General features: G+C 41.2%; 1 protein-coding gene across 2 annotated transcripts in view; it reads right to left on the bottom strand.

The window, feature by feature from the left end:
- Nucleotides 1-17,376, bottom strand: part of FCHO2 (FCH and mu domain containing endocytic adaptor 2) — a 1,161,485-nt gene that overhangs the window by 552,223 nt on the left and 591,886 nt on the right. For both annotated transcript variants that reach the window (XM_086960798.1, XM_086960797.1), the window contains exons 10-11: nt 13,413-13,485; nt 8,057-8,081 (exon numbers count right to left, since the gene is read on the bottom strand). In XM_086960798.1, the coding sequence (XP_086816924.1) occupies nt 8,057-8,081; nt 13,413-13,485 (98 nt within the window). The remainder of the gene's footprint in view (nt 1-8,056; nt 8,082-13,412; nt 13,486-17,376) is intronic.

The following is a 17,376-nucleotide window of genomic DNA, read 5'->3' on the forward strand; positions in this document are numbered from 1 at the left end:
ATATCCCAACTCGGCTACGACCAAACTTTCCCAATTTCTAGTGAAAATATATCAGAAAAGGTTTAAAATAACTGGCAATGTAAATAACCCAAGTATCCAACTAATTCATTAATTATAACCTTAATTGCATTTCTCAATAAATTGAGGGAAAACACTAGAGCAGGGGTCTCCAAACCGGTCCTGGAGGGCCGGATCCATGCCAGATTTTTAAAATTACTACATGTATCTCAATGGGGATATCCCAAAAATCTGGCATGGATCCGGCCCTCCAGGACCGGTTTGGAGACCCCTGCACTAGAGAAAACTACCACTGTTGCTTTTGGGGAGCATAGCCCAAATCAAAATGAGCACCTCACCAAAGATTTGATACCTACTCCAAAATACGGCCTATCTGGTACCAGAGAAGTTTTTTTAGACTATTAACCACAGTTATATTGCTTCTGTGGGACTACCAATAATAACGGAAAATTGACTAGAGGCACATACGGGATAGAAATCGCCCTCCATACAGTATGGGCGTATTACTGGGCCGCACAGTTGGCAGTGGTTAATGGGTGGGCCTTTTCCTCCCAAGAAGAACCTTTACTTAGAATACATCGGCATGAGTTGGGGACTTCAAACCTACCCCACTGCAATGTACTGGAGTGGGAGGTTGGAAAGATTCGCAGAAGGCACATGGTCAGAGGTACGGACCTTGAAGGCAATAACTAAATACTTGGTAAGAGCTGGAGTCCTGAGTAAAGCTGCACCTCCTGTGGAACTGTGACATTTTACAAATTTTAAAAATGGAACCTAATATGCATAAACAATTTAGAGGATGTCTGGGATCAAACACAAATAAAGACCTTTACAACATTTAAGATGGACTGTGAATTGGTAAATACGGAAATTTTGACATATTTGCAGCTTAGTCACTTAAGGACAGTGCATATTGAGAGGGGAAGAGGGTAACTGCACTGGTTTAAGATAGCTCCCCACTAGAAGAAAGAACCACCCTCACTGACACCCTAACCAAAAACTGCAATTTCAATGACATTTAGGAAGATGATCAACAACGCACTCAACACACTCAAACTAAGAAAGAAGTGGTCTACAGGTTTGGGAGAATTGGAGTAAGTGGGACAATAGCGCTACAGGGACTCAAAGAGTTGGCCAGAAGAGCATGGTTAAGGTTGGTACAGTTAAATACACTGCACATGAACTATTATACATGGGTTCAAAATGTAAGATTTGGAAGAGTCAATACAGATGAACGCTGTTGTAAATACAGTCAAATAGGCACTTTTCGATACACAATAGGTCTATCCTGGAAAAGCCCTTCTGGCAGGGAGTAAGGGCATGTCTAAGAGGCATTATACAGACCACAATCAATCCAAACTCTAAGTTATTTGTCATGGGAATATAGAGCAAATAGACACCACCTAAGTATCTAAAAATGCTCTGTAACTTAGGCATGATATGTCTAAAGTGAAAATCAATAAAAATGTATTTTGAAAAATACATAAGATGTATGAAAACTCCCTCGCTCTGGGGGATGGCAATGACTGCTGGTGGCGTCCGAGTCGGGATAAATATCTTATACCATCCGTGTATAACATCCTTAACTGCACTTTACGGGTACAAATATAAGTATATATCCAGTGTGTCTGCCCCTTCCTTGGATTTGAATTGTGCATTGTGAGAAAGTGATGTAGTGATTTTATGGGAAAATGTCGAAGACCCAACCTACTGAACTGAGAATGTGTTCTGGGCTCATATGTTTACATCATTAATGGGTTGTCAATTAGAAGAACTACAGAAGTGTACAATCATTTGGGACCTGTGAAGCAACCAGGTGGCGCTATGTCCAATCAGTACGTGTATTCCCGTTAACACCCACTGTATTCAGTGGGTCTGGAAAGGTGACCCCATCCTCTACAAGGAGTAGCAAATATCGATTTGGTTGACTACAGTAGGGATAGGATAGGATAGGATAGGATAGGATGTACATTTGTATAGCGCGAATTGCTGCCCGGAGGCGTCCAAGCGCTGGGAGAACCGAATACCTACAGCAGGCCCGAAAAAGAATTTAGGGGTGAAATTAACTAGACTGGATGAAATAAATAGGTCTTTAGTTGTCTACGGAAGGTTGAGAGGTTGGGATTAGCTCTGAGGTGCAGTGGGAGGGCGTTCCAGGCCCTGGCACCGTTGTATGAGAAGGTCCTGCCTCCGGATCTGGATCTTTTTATTTTGGGGGTTTTTGCGAGAAATGTTTGACTGGAGCGGAGGCTTCTGTTGGGCTCATAATGGGTAATTAAATCTTGAGTAATTTTGGGGCCAGTGTTCCAGAAGGCCTGGTGCGCAGTGCACATGGCTTTAAACAGGACCCTCTGTCGCACCGGTAGCCAGTGGAGGGTAATCAAGCCTGCTCTCACTGACTGTCTGCGAGGGAGGTCTAGTAGAATGCGCGCTGCGCAGTTTTGGACTATCTGGAGCCTTCTGAGGGTAGATTCGGGGGCGCCAAGATAAAGTATATTGTTGAAGTCGAGTCGTGATTGAATTAAGCCTTGTACGGCAGTTTGTTTGGCATCCCGGGAAAGGAGGGGGAGGATTCTTTTCAGCATCTTCATGATGCCAAAGCAAGTGTCTGAAAGTTTTGTGGACTGTATATTAAAGGACAGGGATCTGTCCAGCCACACTCCAAGGCTTTTGATGCTGTTTTTGGGAGTGGGTGGGGGGCCCAGACTGGGTGGCCACAAAGAGGGAGGGATACTGGGGTCTGGGGAGCCCAGGAGCATCAGCTCAGATTTGTCCCCATTCAGTTTTAACGAAGAAAGGGACATCCAGGTCTTCACTTCCTCAAGGCACTCTCTAAGCCCGCCTGGAGCCGATGGAGTGGCTTCCTGAGTCATGGAGACCACCAGCTGCGTGTCGTCCGCGTAGGAAATGATCTTAATCCCATACGGGCGGACGAAGTCAGCCAGTGGCCTCATGTACAGGTTAAAAAGTGCAGGGCTTAGGGATGATCCCTGAGGGACTCCACATTTCAAAGGTCTGCTTGCAGAGACAGACTCGTCTTCAAACACACAGAAGGATCTGTCTTGAAGGAAGGATTGGAACCAAGACAAGGCTTTGTCTTCAATCCCAACCTGGGACATGCGATATAGCAGAGTGTCATGGCTGACCGTATCAAAGGCCGCACTAAGATCAAGGAGGATCACTGCCACTGATCCTCCTTGATCCAAGATCTTTCTCGCTTCCTCAGTGACCATGAGGAGGGCGGTCTCGGTCCCATGCTTGGGTCTGAAGCCCGTCTGGGTCGGGTCCAGTAGTTGGTGGTCTTCCAGAAAGGTAATTAGTTGTTTATTGATGTATTTTTCCAGAATCTTGCTGATCCATGTAGGCCGCTTAGTGTGTCAAAGTTGCATAATAATATAGCTCAAAGTCAGGGACAGAAACCTCCCCCACCGAAGTTGTGTAGCAAGACTAAATAAAGTTTTACAGTTATACAGCGTGGCTACCATTCGGTCACAGAGCTTAACGAGGACAGTCTGTAAATTGTGATTTTAAGATTAGGTATACTAGCCTCAGGGAAACCAACATCTTTATTTGAGCAGCAAGACATTTACAGTAGCGTGTGTAGCAAGAGTGCAACTCGCCCCAGTACAAACGAGTAAAGTGCTTCCATAATTGCTGTTTGGGTAGCAAAAGAGAGCAGTAAATACGATTTAGTGTTCCATTGATAGCTACGCCACAGCTCTCCCTTCTCTCCTGTTTCTCCTGTCTTGTCTTTCACTCCCTCCTCTTCCCCATATATAGTTACTTCCCCACTCTTCTCATGCCTACATCCTTACTGTACTATCTCCATGCTCCCCTCCTCTTGTTTCCTCGCCATCTAACCACATTCCACAGTTCACTCTCCCAAACTCTAACCTGTATCTCTCTACTTCCCCTCACTCTATTCTCCACTGGTGTTCCAGTTATACACTGCATTTAACTCACATCGCTTTTTTGTACTGCATCAGTCATTTTTATTATCCACTTTCTCCCCTTCTCTACACTCTCACACATTTTTCCATTTCCTCCTGAATCTCTGTAGACATCCATTTCTAGTTACCTTTCACTTTTTTCCTATACTTTTTCTTCTCTCTTACCAGTGTCCCTGCATCTGTACACAATTCCTTTTCTTCCCTTTCCATCTCTCCTGTGTAATATTCCATTCTCCCTTGTATCGCTCCACGTTATTTTTTCCTTACTGCCTATATATCTCCTTCCTTTCATTTTGCTTTTCTCAGAATCTCTCCGTTCTCTCCTTTGTCTATGCACTCCTATTTCACTTTCTGTCCTATATCTACCCACCTTCTTTGGTTTGTTCATTATTCTCCAATGTATTGTGCCTTCTGCCCTGTATCCCTCCTCTTATCCTTATCACCTGCACTTTGCTTCCCCTTTATTATCTATTCACTACCTAGTAAATGTCGATTCATCCATTTCAAGAACTGCAGAGGGCACAGTGAGAGGTGGCTACAGAAAGAAGAGCAGAGGCATCAAGTAGAACATCAACCGGGAGGGCGAGGGAAAGAGAAAAGGTGGAGGAATAGAGAGAGGGACAAAGAAAGGAAGAAAGAGTTACAGAGGACAGAAGTAGAGAGAGAGAAACCTCAGAAGTGTCCACTCCGGAACAAAGAGCCTAATCTGCACCATCGTGATCATCAGCCTGAATGTTTTGCAATTGGTGAGAGGTGAAAAGGACTTAAAAACCAGTGTCCTAAAAGGCCATATAAAGAGAATCCTCTGCACTGGCAATGGGTGTAATTTTGATAGGGAAGAGAGATGAGAGATGGTCATCAGCAGGGGGTCTGGGACTAAAGGTGACAAACTCTCCTGTAACAGCCAGTTGAGGAATGGGAATAACTGCACCTCTTCCCCACAAAGAAGGGCCAGGACCACCACCATCACCTTCATAAAATCCCTGGGGAGTTGAGGCTGAAAGGCAGAACATTAAACTGAAAGTGGTCCTTCTCTACCACAAAGCGAGGACCCACCTTTTGGAATGCAGGAAGAGTACATGAAAGCACATTCCCTCCAGGTCTAATGACTCTATTCAATATGCAGGGTCTACGGCAGAGAGGATCTTGGCCAGAGTCAGCAGCTTCAATTTGTTCCTCCGAAGGAAGGTGCTCAGAAAAAGAGTCCAAAATCTGTCTGAGCCCACCCTGCTTTTTTTGGGCACCAAGATAATGGAGTGTGTCCATTTCTCAGGGACTCTCACATGGGCAGACATAGCTGCCTCTTTATACTAGGCCCTAGCAGTATACCCTGAACTTCTATTATCACTGAAAAGAATCGCCCATAGAAATCAGGCTGATGGCACCTAGTGAATGGACGACTTACCAGTGGCACTGAGCAAGCTTCGAGCAAGGCCTTTCAATGAGGCCCTGGGAGGGCCTTATTGAAAGGCAGCAAGGCCTATGAACGTTAAGAGCCAAGTCACAAAATTTCAGTAAGAAGACAGGCCTTGGTGTTCACTATTGACAATTGCAGTTTAAACTCCTCTGATGCCCTGGGTACTCCAACAGGAAAGGAGGCACTTTCCTTAGTGGGGGTACAAATGGAGAGTCAAATTCTATCTCTGGTTAAGTGTCCAGACCACCAGCATTTTTGAGATCTAAATACAATTCATCAACAGTGTCGAGAGGGGGCAACAAATTCATCATCCCAGCGATATGGAACATTCTGCAAGCCTTGTACAGGATCAGGAATCGAGCTGAAAAAAGGTCTCAAGGCATTAAAGATACTTGCGCAGAGGCAAAGACACTGTCAAAGAGTCCTCAGACAACACTGGCTGTGCCTTAGAACTCTCATACTAAGACACTGGCCGTGATCTAGCCAAACTCAGTTAAAGACAAGGTATCAGTGTTGGAACCGTAACCGGCCCTTCTGGAGCCATGGGCAAAGCCGCTTAGACCAGAACCAGCGTGGCCTAATAGGGTCAATTGGTGCCAGAGTAGGATATGCCAGAAGGATTTTAAAAAGAGACTCTCGCAGATCAATGGGGCTCAAATGAGCTCCAGGAGGAACTATAAGCATCTAGAAAAGCTGCAGCTGTGGAGTGAAGGGTGGCCCAGGACATTCGAGGCAAACGGACTCCAGCTGTGGAATGACACTGGAGTCCAAAAATTGGCAGAGAGTTCGGCCTTTAGATTGTGGCCTGCACAATTTTTCCTTGGAGCACGAGTGACGTGGAGTAGGAGAGGGAGTGAGGACTCCCATCTTGACTTCTTGTGGTTGCTTGGAGTTTTTCCCTTGGACATCATATTAGATTTAATCATGACAGGGGACCTAAATTCGAACTTGAGGTGAGTTGGAGCCCATGACTTGGCAATAAAAAACTTTTCTTCTGCCTCCCTGATGGCCTTCAAGTACATCAGGGAGCATTTGTTGCATAACTTAAAAATCATACTTAGACCAAAGATACCAAAGACAGATGTATCTGTAACTAACATCTATTTCCTGCAGGTGTGGCACAGTTTGAAGCCGTAAGTCTTCGGGGTAGACATCCCTAGAAACCAGTCACAAATGTAGGTAAAGATTTGACAAAGTTCAAGTGAAGAGCTCTGAAACCACTTCAAAAAGTATTGAAAAAAAACTTCTGCGCACAGTAATTGCACCTGTATATGGCTATGTCACTTCAGGAGATGGGGCGAGGTCACTAAAGTCTGACAGGTGCCTTGAAACAATTGTTGGAAAAGATTCAAGATCAAGTCTGGTGCCATGGGCGAGGAATCTGAAGTTAGAAGTATCCTTCAGAAATCCCCAGTATGTATAAAAGAGCATCAGTGCCCAGTCCGCTGCAACCACGCATTTTCTTTAAAACTTTTAATTTTTCGACAGTGAGAGACACTGCATTAAACATCCTCTATAAGCATCTTCCAGGAAGGCTAATGCAGCCTTGTTTATGTAAGCCGACATCAGTACTAATTTTATATACGCTTGATGAATAAAGATTGGCTCCATCAAGGCATCCCTGATAGATCTGAGTCATAAGCCGGTTTCCAATCATCCTTATCAAACCTAACCAAATATTAGATCTCCATGCTGGTCCAAATAACGTTTTCAGTGTCCTGTGTGGTCGTTCTCCATCACATATACTGTGGCTGAGGCATATTTCTCAATAGAGTTTTATTTTGAAATATTCTACAAAGAGTACATTGCCCTGTCCTTTTACAGCATTGCAATCATCTAATTGCCTAAGATCGTTCTCCAATCTGGAGAGGTGGAATTAAATGGACTGGAACACCCTTGCTTGTTTAGAAATGTAAATGCTGCTCCTCAGATGCACATTAAATGCATCTCGAACAGTACAATAACCTCTTAAGCGCTGCTGATGGCCAACGGTCGTCACGAGCGCTACCTCCCCAGTGCTGCGCACGACCATTGGACGTCCATTCAGCACTAGTTCCAATGGACAGCGCAGCACTGGGGAGGGATATTTGCGCCGCAGCTAAGGTGTTAAGGGACCAAGCCAGCATCCACATAGAAGTATTTTATTACAGCAGCTCAGATCTCGGTCTTCAGCACGTTGCCCAAGGGTGCCTTTTATGGGAACTGCTAGAACCTATATACCTCCTTGCAACATTAAAGCTAGCAAGAGAGCACTGGAGAGTGAGAAGATACAATCTGGGGTAGGAGCGTTGCCTCCCATGTACAAAAGTCTCCAGAGACAAGCCGGGGTGTCTGAGGTGCAATAAGTCCAACACACTCAGTTCAATCAGTCAGGATTTATAAAGAGCAGCAAATCACCTGCAAGGGTCTCAAAGCGCTGGAGTTGCTTCATTATGTGTGAATCTGCCTTAGCAGCAGCTGTTTGTGAATGAGAGGGATTGCTTGACCTGTTCAGTATAGAGCTAAAATCATAATTGCAAATGCTGAGATCATTATCATAACCAGAGCCCGGAAAAGTTACAGCCTCAAGTCTCTCATCAATAAATGCTTTAGATTTAAGAAGCATCATTCTTAAAAAACACAAATCCAATGTCTTGGTATAAATATCGATAATAAATAATTAGATACTCACCACTGAATCTGTATCAGCGTTTTCCCTAGTTAACAAAAAGGAAAATTGGTTCAAAATCCTTGAAGCATAGCAGAGATAGATTAAAAATGTACCAGTCTTACAAATATAAGACAAGAAAACAATCTGTTTAGAAGTTTGCTCAGTCACTTTTTCCAGTCGGTTTAGCATGTTCTGCACAGACAAAGAAAAGTAACTTACCAGTAACATTAGTAGTCATAAGTCTGAATGGTCATATTAACCTGAACCTACTGCAACCTGACTAGCTTCTAATCCCTGTACAATTCCTTTAAGACAAATCAGGATTTGAATTTCGGCCTACAGTAAAGACCAGTCACTCAATGGTGATAATCCTTAGGCATTGTAGAGGATATGCGATGCTCAGTGAACAATTAGTTACCTTTTGAGAAGATCCCAGCATGTATTGCAATGACATTTTCATAATTCGTGCAAAAAAACAGCCCTTTGTCAGAGGTATTTTTCACTTTTAAATCGACTAGTTGAGTGAATACCGGAGGTCCTTGCCAGTGTAGAAGAGAGACATTTTTGCCTGTACCTTCATGAAACTCGAAGTGCTGACATCCGGAGTGGCACAACTGTAAACTGAAAAGGTCAGTCTTCCACCATAAAATCTTAGGCGTGCTGGAAGAACTGGTATATGGAAACATGTATTTTGCAAATCAAAAGACCGCATCAAAATGAAAATGTCTGAATTCCAGCAAGACTATCCTTAACTTCCCTAGGTTTTATCTGCTTGTTGAAGACCCTCAGGTGAAAAAAAGCATTGGTCTAGTGCAAATGTCAGGTCTTCCATCTCAACCACGCAAGTGGCTTTCTCCTACACTCTTTCGTAGAATCAATCATTTTCACTACCTGTAATGAAAATCACTATATATGATGACTGTAGGAAGGCCATACTGCTTCAACAAGGTTTTCTGTGATTGGCAGATCTGCTCTCATGCCTCAACTTAAAATGATAGAAAAATTCTGAAAAACATCCCAACGTGCCTCAAGGATTGGGCAGAGAAGTAATGAAAACTTGGCATGCCGATCTCTACTGATTCTTATACAGAAAAAACGGCATGCCACCTTTACAATGCATCCTTTACCACACAGCACTTTAATTAAGTGGGCCTTTTTTAGGTATCTTACAGAGCAGGACTTTACCACGCATATACATTTTTTGTTGTTGTTTAATGTCATAAGCATTGACTTATGTGTGTGTGTCTATATTAATATTTTGAAATAAACACATTGTTTTCAAATGGATATGCGGTTGCTGGCGTGCTCCTAATCGCCGATGGTGCTCGTCTGGGGACACGCCCGCTTGCGCATCTTCAAAATAAATTTCTCCTCCTCGCGTACACAGTGTAGTCAACTTGCTAGCCACACTACTTTAATTATAACATGTTTCTTGCCCTAGTTGTCCTACGAAGAATCAGGCAGCAATTCTTCAGGACCTAGTTTGAGAATTGAAATCTACACTGAGAGACGTGTAATGGGGTGTAGTAACCCAGATATTACCAGTGTGATAGCACCAGTGGCATGTGATGTCTGTGGGTGCTGTAGCCAATCTAGAATAAAAGAACAAAAAAACAAAAACTGTCATTTACAACATGACTATCCTGTGAGAATTTCCGCCTGATCCTTCTTAGGACAACTAGAGTAAGCAACATGTTGACCGCATGAACTATAGCGCAACTGCCTATAACATCACTTTAGACCGTTGCCAACACTCTTTTCAATCAGGGTGGGAGACAGGATTATTAAATTAGTTGCCCTGATCCTCCCATTTCTCTGTTTTAACTTACTTGGTCTTTGAGAAACCACAACACTACACTTCTACACTTTAGGGCCACTTACACACACCTCACCATACGGCAAGGAATAAAAGATCTCCGCCAAAGAGCCCCCACTGAGGGTGCCCGTCGGGTATTGCAACGTAGACCCGACAAGGAGCATGCCCAATGATGAAGCATGACACCCAGCGGGCTGGGTGTGTGTGGGCCCTAATTCGGAAAGGAAGGATTCCCCATCCTCCCTCTTGGTAGCCAGCTACATGCACCAAATCCAAAGTCACTGTCAGCCTCCTTAGGAACTGCATGCTCCTTTCTTTGTTACCAGTATCAGGGCCCGTATGCTAGACCTTTAAAGCCCTTTTTTGTCTCTCCTTGTTAACATGAACTCATCAGGACACCATCCCTGCGATAGCTGCGATTCCTAATGGGTTGAAAATTGTGACCTACTTTATTAATATTAATGAGGAAGGTCCATTTGAAACTTACTAGGAATCGCGATTTGGGAACACAAGCACTTCATACATTAGGTGAACCAATTTAATAATCGTGATTCATAGATAATCGCAATTAGGAAATCGGCATTCCTATTGTTTGTGAATCTGGACCTAAATGCCTTGTAACTTTAAAATTACTTACCCGTACTACCAAAAAGGATAATCTGCACATCATAGTTTATAATCCTGCCAAATTAAATGCAAATCCAACTGGTCGTTACTCCTGCTTCACATTCTATGGAAAGTCTATGGAAAATGCACTGGTAGAAAAACGCATTTTGGGGTCCCTCCTTTTTGCTTTGCATCCCCTTGATCAATGACCGCAAAACTCTGCATCATCCACCAATGTAGGAAAAGCTATAGGTATCCGAAGTTTTATGGAAATTTGTCAAACAGGCGTAAAGTTATTAACGGTCAAAACCGGAGGAATTCCCATCTCTGGCAATCCTAAATATAACTACAGAGTGGCTACCGCCCCTCTATAATACATATAATATACATTTACCAGCACTTTTGCATGATAAAGTACAATGATGTAAAACAATGTGTGGTTCCACAGGATCAAGGTATGAACGTAAGGCACTGAGATAAAAAAATTGGGGATTATAAAAAGAGCACATCTTTAAATAATATGTTTAGTGGTAGAGTCAGTGGCAAATTATGTTCACCAGGATCAATTGCCTTCCAGACTGGCATTGGATCGTCGTCATATTATGCCAGCTTTTGCTCATCACCAATACACAAAATGTTTTGTATGTTCATCTATATCACAGATTTTGAAGCAGGAGACACAATGCTTGAAAACAACGTAATCTTTTGCTTTACCTCTAATCTCTGTCTGGCACTTCAGCTAGATGAGATTTTATTTAGTGGCATCCACTAAGAATAAATTAAGTGGATTATGTAACCATAAAGTACCTGGAAGTAATCTTGCAATATCAATTTGTCTTTCTTTATGACAGCTATGAAACAAACAGGAAAATGCAGGTTATGGAAAGCTACAGCAACAAACGCTTGTGGTTACCCTAAACGTGCACTAGCAAAGTCAGCAGCCTTTATGGCTTTATCAAAGCTTGTTTTACGTGGTCATAGTTTTTCTAAAACGTTATTGTTAGAGGAGTTACTGGGTCCAGGTCAATATTAAACAACAAAATTGGCTACAATAATATTTGCTCTCAAAACGCATACATTACTGTAGTAACCCTGGCAAAGAAGGAACTACTCTGTGGGCTTATGTCATCCTTGTGAAATATTAGAATGCAGTGACTTACAGTGCCACTAGCCATTGGCTAAGGTGGGCTGACCCCTTGCCGTATAATGTAGTGGGTGCAAGAACATTTTAAATTAACAACAGACCAATGGATGAAGAGGGCTGGCTGAAATCCTCTATATAAGTACATTAGATATGTATTAATTTATTCAAATCAAAAAGTCTGGCCAACGGCAGAAATAAATTATGAATAGCTGCAAGCATAAGAATGGAGCATCACCCGTCTGAGCCGGTGTAATGATCACTCAGAGAACAATGAGGGCGCAGCATTCTTAATTCAAATAATATCAACTAGTCAGGCCTAAAATTGTTAGATAAGCCTTCAAAGTTTAATTCTTGTCCCTACTCTCAAGTTAGAAGTGATAATAAAGATGTAAACCATGACGAGATAGTTCCAAGAACAGCAAATAGAACATACATAATTTGTGGAGATTTACTGGCCTTTACAAGGATAAAAAGCTAACACAAAATTGTACCATTCTTTAGAGATCTTTTAGTTCCCACTAAAACACAAATTGTTTACAGACAAAGGGCTTGATTTAGAGTTTGGCAGATGGGTTACTCAGTCTTGAATGTGACAGGTATCCCATCAACTTATTACAAGTGCTTTACATCATATGGCACTTTAAATAATGCGGGCGGGTTATCCGTCAAGTTTGTGATGGAGTAACCCATCTGCCACACTCTAAATTCAGGCTCAAAGTTGCCTAATCTAGCCCCTTTCGTTTTACTACTATGATAAAAAATTTGACGATTCCGAAGCAGAGTGGTAAGAAGAGGTTTACTGTTTAAATATGCTTTGTGATCCCAGCTGACTCAGAGGGAAGGTTTTTAAAAAACATGTAAATGAATGGAGAATGCCATACAGGAGACTAAACGTAACAGCCAAATGTAGTTTATGATTTCAATGGCACCAAACGAGAGTACAAGTCAACTGCTCCTAAAATTGTATGCAGGCAGCATAAATAAACCAATGAGTTTAAGAGGTACCAACGTGAATAATTACCGCAAAGGTTTTGCCTGGACTCATAACCAAAAATCAGTAAGAACCCAATATTATAGTGTTCTAAATAAATATTGGATCAAAAACAACATGAAATGGTGGAAAAATAACATATATGCAGGAGAAGTAACTTGGAGGTCGTAGTTCTTAATCTTTCAGTTCAGAGGAGAAAAAAACAAGAAGGCTACCATCAAGAAAATTGCTTAAGCCAGTTCCTAACCCTTTAACTTCTGTGGACCCCCACATAGCCATTATTGGGATCCACAGAACCAGTCTAAGCAATGAAGATGATTTGAACTGTAAACCAATGTACAACAATACGGAAACAAGTATTCACCTAACAAATACACAAATGATTAAATATTGGATTTAATTCACAAATACAAAAGAAATCTAAATTGCAATTTTAATTGGAAGGTTGGAGCTTTTCTAAATTGAATTTAGCCCACTAATGATCCATACTATATTCTGTTTCATGCACTTGAACTGCTCTCACAAATCAATCCGATGATACCACCAAATTCCAAATTTCTTCATATTTATAGGAAGCTTCTGTTTTCATTTTTGGCATTTTGGTTCTTTATTTATATACTCCTTCTTAATCTGTTAATATTTTTTTAATTTTCTAGGCACCCGTTGTACACAGACCCCGAGAGGTCCCCAAACCACAGGTTAAGAACCGCTAGTCTTCCCATTTTGGCCCTGAGCAGTATATAATGGATACCTAATAAAGAAACTCTTCCCCATATTTAACTTTTTACAAGAAAGTAGTCAAAATCTAAGCAACACTTACACCGACTCTGTATCTTTATCCTTCTTAATAATTCCCGGCAAACCAAATGTTTTCCTTTTCCTTGGTTTCACACCTGCAGAAAAATGACAGTTGCTCCTTAATTAGTCTTTTCTTTGTATTATTTTGATTTTAAAAAGACAGTAGAATATATGGTACAGCATTTGGTCATTTTACTGCCTGCTATTTCAATGCCTCCAAATACAGAACTTGACAATTTCCCAACAGCTATATGTGTCTTGCAATCACTGTCACAGTTAAACTTTGTGCCATACAGATATGTAATATTTTCTCTACTACTTCGTTACTATGTTTTAATATTCATATCACAAAATGAATTAACAGTTAACCATTTAGCTCTCCAACATTTTTATCTTTGATGGAGTACTCTTATTTCCTGACGATACGATTTTAATTTCCCAAACCCCAAAAGGTTTGCAAAGCTTAATAAATTAATTTGGGATATATTGCGAAGCTAATAGCCTGGGAATAAATTCTAGTAAAACAAAATACACATAAATCTTTTTTTTTAAAATGTATCTGTCAATAATCAGAAGATAAAATATGTGCATGATTTTAACTATCTAGGTATTACTTTGGACACTAAAATGACTTGGAGACCATAGTTGGAGAAAAGTAAAACTATTTTACTCCAAAACTCTCTTCCAATAATAAGAAAACATAAGAATAGTTTGTCCAAAGCATTATCTCCTGCCCTTGAGGTATATAAATATAAGGCGCAATCAGCATCCTTATACGGGGCAGAACTGTGGGGCCCCTCGAATAATGATACTTTGAAGGTGGACTAAAATAGGTTTTATTGAAAATTATTAAGTCTTCCGATGCGCACACCGCTAATACCAAATATAATGGACCTAAACATACACCGCATAAATGATCAGGCAAATCTACGGCCATTATTGTTTTGGGTCCGTCTGTGGTCTACAGATGAACGCCCACTATAGAGAAGGGCTTGGGGAAATCGGGGGGGCAGCTGAGCAGTTTGCCAGGACCGGTTTCTGTACCCAGTCCGGCCCTGGTCCAGCCTATATACAATATAGGAGGAAATGGATCAAACCCATCTGTCGTATATTGGGCATAAGATCCTGCCATGAGGCAGAAAGAATATTACAGATACTACACAACCAGTAGTTTTTAGTGTTAGCAGGTACATGTTTGGTGTAAGTTTAATAATGGCAAGTGTAGGCTTAAAATTAAGGTTGTAACATTTGAAGTATAGTGGGTTTGCACTTGCACTTTATGATATAAATGGAATTTACATTTAGTTTTATACTGGACTTGCATTATATTAGTGATAAAATGTTTCCCTATATATTACAACCGATATATGCTTTGAACTATGTATTTTCTCAATAGATTTTTAAGATTAGACTTTCGAGTTGTAAACTATGAAGCTCATCTTTTGGATGCTTGAAATGAAATGCTCCTCAATGTTTTTAACACATTTATTAACTGTAAGATTTTATGTGTATATTTTTTTTAATGCTTTAAGAAAGGTCTAGTATTGGGAATTTCGACCCCCAAGAGGTGTGCATTGTCCTGACGGTACCCCTTTTTGAAATGGTATGATATGATGTTTTTATTTTATTGCATGTGTATTAACTAATTGTAAATCTTTTATGGTTTTCTAAACCGAAATAAAGATCATTGATTAATTGCTTGCTTAATAATGCCATAACTCAGAGAGAGAACACCCTTCTCGAAGTACAGAAAAATAAGCTTGGTATTCAGCTAAGGTGTGCATACTAGAAGTCACCGAAAAACACTCAGGTGGGCACTTTTGGTACTAAGACAGGTTATCTAGGAGCTACAAAGGAAGGGTTGGTGCACAAAGACTAGCTCTATCATTCATTGCAATGCAACAAACAACTGAACCACAGTCAACATGTTGCAATATTTTAAAATTGTGTTCACTAAATGCTTCCATTGCCACTATTTTGTTTGTTTTCATAGTTTAATCCATACAAATTATAAGCACTAAATTAGGACACTTCCCATCCATGGTGAAAGGAGTTTGGAGATCACTAACAAAAAATAATCCAGTACGTCTCACAGGGGTGATTGTGGCCCAGAACACACCATCTTCATGCAATGTTACAGTCCACCAGTCCACCAGTTTTCCTGTCTCATGGCAAGAAGTTGGCAATGAGTCTGTACCTGGCCAGAGGATGTAGACTATCTAAAACTGGGCATAGTTTTGCAGACGTTAGCAAAAAACACATCAGCGGAGTCCATGTGTGGTGGACTTTGAGTATCCCTGGGTAACACACACAAGACATTACCAATAATTACTAGTAGCAGAGACAACTTTTGCAATATTGTTTTACTCCCTCAGTTCCGACAGGAGCTGCGTTTTAGCTGCCGGTTTGTCAGGTGCTTGACTAGTGAAAGGTATTCCCCGTTTGATTTAATTTTTTGAGTCTCATTCTGAATCTGTCTTTCAATAGCAGCACAACCTGAAATCTTCATGACACCATAAACACTGAACCTCAACGGAAGGAATTTCACAGAGGCGGAGTTGAAGTAATTTTTGTCATAAATGCATCTGCTGCATGCCCCTTTCAAATATTTTACACATGGGTGGAGTTTGGGCCTGAAAATCCAAACACTAGGCACTTTCAAAACTACAAGCTGCCCCTATACTGCCTGAATATGAACCTTATCAATACCTAGAAATCCCAATAGGATATCAGGAACACCGGTGTAGAGGCAAGATGGCGTCCGCCAGCTCGGACGAGTGAGCTGGCTGCTCCCATACTCCGCGCCGTGGCGCTTTATGTAGTTTTATTGATCCAAACTATATTTTAACCACACTTGTGTTTTATTCCATTCGTTTACCTTTTTATTTCTTGCTTATATTATTTTTCATATAAGCTATAGTTGCATTATTTTACATTCACATTGCTATTTCATCAATGACATATATTCACAGAACATTTTTGCTTCATGTTTATCAGCACATACTTGGCACATATGATATAATGCATTTAATCAACATTTTTTGAATGAGCCCAATGCATTTCGGGACCCGTGTGTGCCTTCATCAGGGGCAGTATCTACAAAAGGAAAGTGAGAAAGCATAGTGTAAGTATCATTTCTTGGTGGGGGTTCTATGAATGTGTAACCGTAATGTGTGCATACCTGATCGTTGCTGTTGTGAATCAACTGAATCCTGTCCTTCAATTTGGCCCTTATATCACTGTTCAAAACATAAATGCAAGCCACTCTATAATCAATCCATATATGCATGTATAATCACTAACAACTTGCCATTGGTTGTCCTACATACCTTCAGTAATAGTATCTCAGATATCTGAAAAAATGATAGGCAACAAATGTCTTAAATACATGTATGTTGTGCACTGAAACGATCTTTTTACGTGCTGCGTTGTCAACATACCTTATTCAAATGTGCCTCGAGATTCTGAAATAAACAAATCAGATCTAAGCCTTAGTTTCAACTTGGGGTCAAATAACTGCTGAAAAACGGGTCGCGGTAGCTCGCCGTGTTTACCTTGTCTTGCTCGGTGTATTCGTGATCTAGAAAACCGAAATTCAACAAGGTCAACAACCCTCGTCGGTAATTCTGAAATCTACTTCCAAGCTCTAGTATGAGCGCTGCTTTCATACCTGTATCCGGTACTTCTGCCACTCTAAACAATTCCCGCAATCCGCTACGTCGTCCGTGTTCACCGGTTCCTAACTCTTAAGGACTACGCTTGACTCCGCGTCAGTTTCGCGGAGTTAACAACTGACAACGGACTGGTCCATGATTCTAGGTATCCGTGGGCGCCATCTTCAAAAGGTGCACAAACGTATTAATGTAATACAACGACCACCTTGTAGCCATTTTCTAATGTTACTTTTTAGTGAATTCCTATACCCTTTGCTGATAATGTATTGACTACTAACTTATTCTAATAAAAAATTATTAATAATCACTACA

This window comes from Lissotriton vulgaris, chromosome 3_1, assembly GCF_964263255.1.
Source record: "Lissotriton vulgaris chromosome 3_1, aLisVul1.2, whole genome shotgun sequence".
Lineage (NCBI taxonomy): Eukaryota > Metazoa > Chordata > Amphibia > Caudata > Salamandridae > Lissotriton > Lissotriton vulgaris.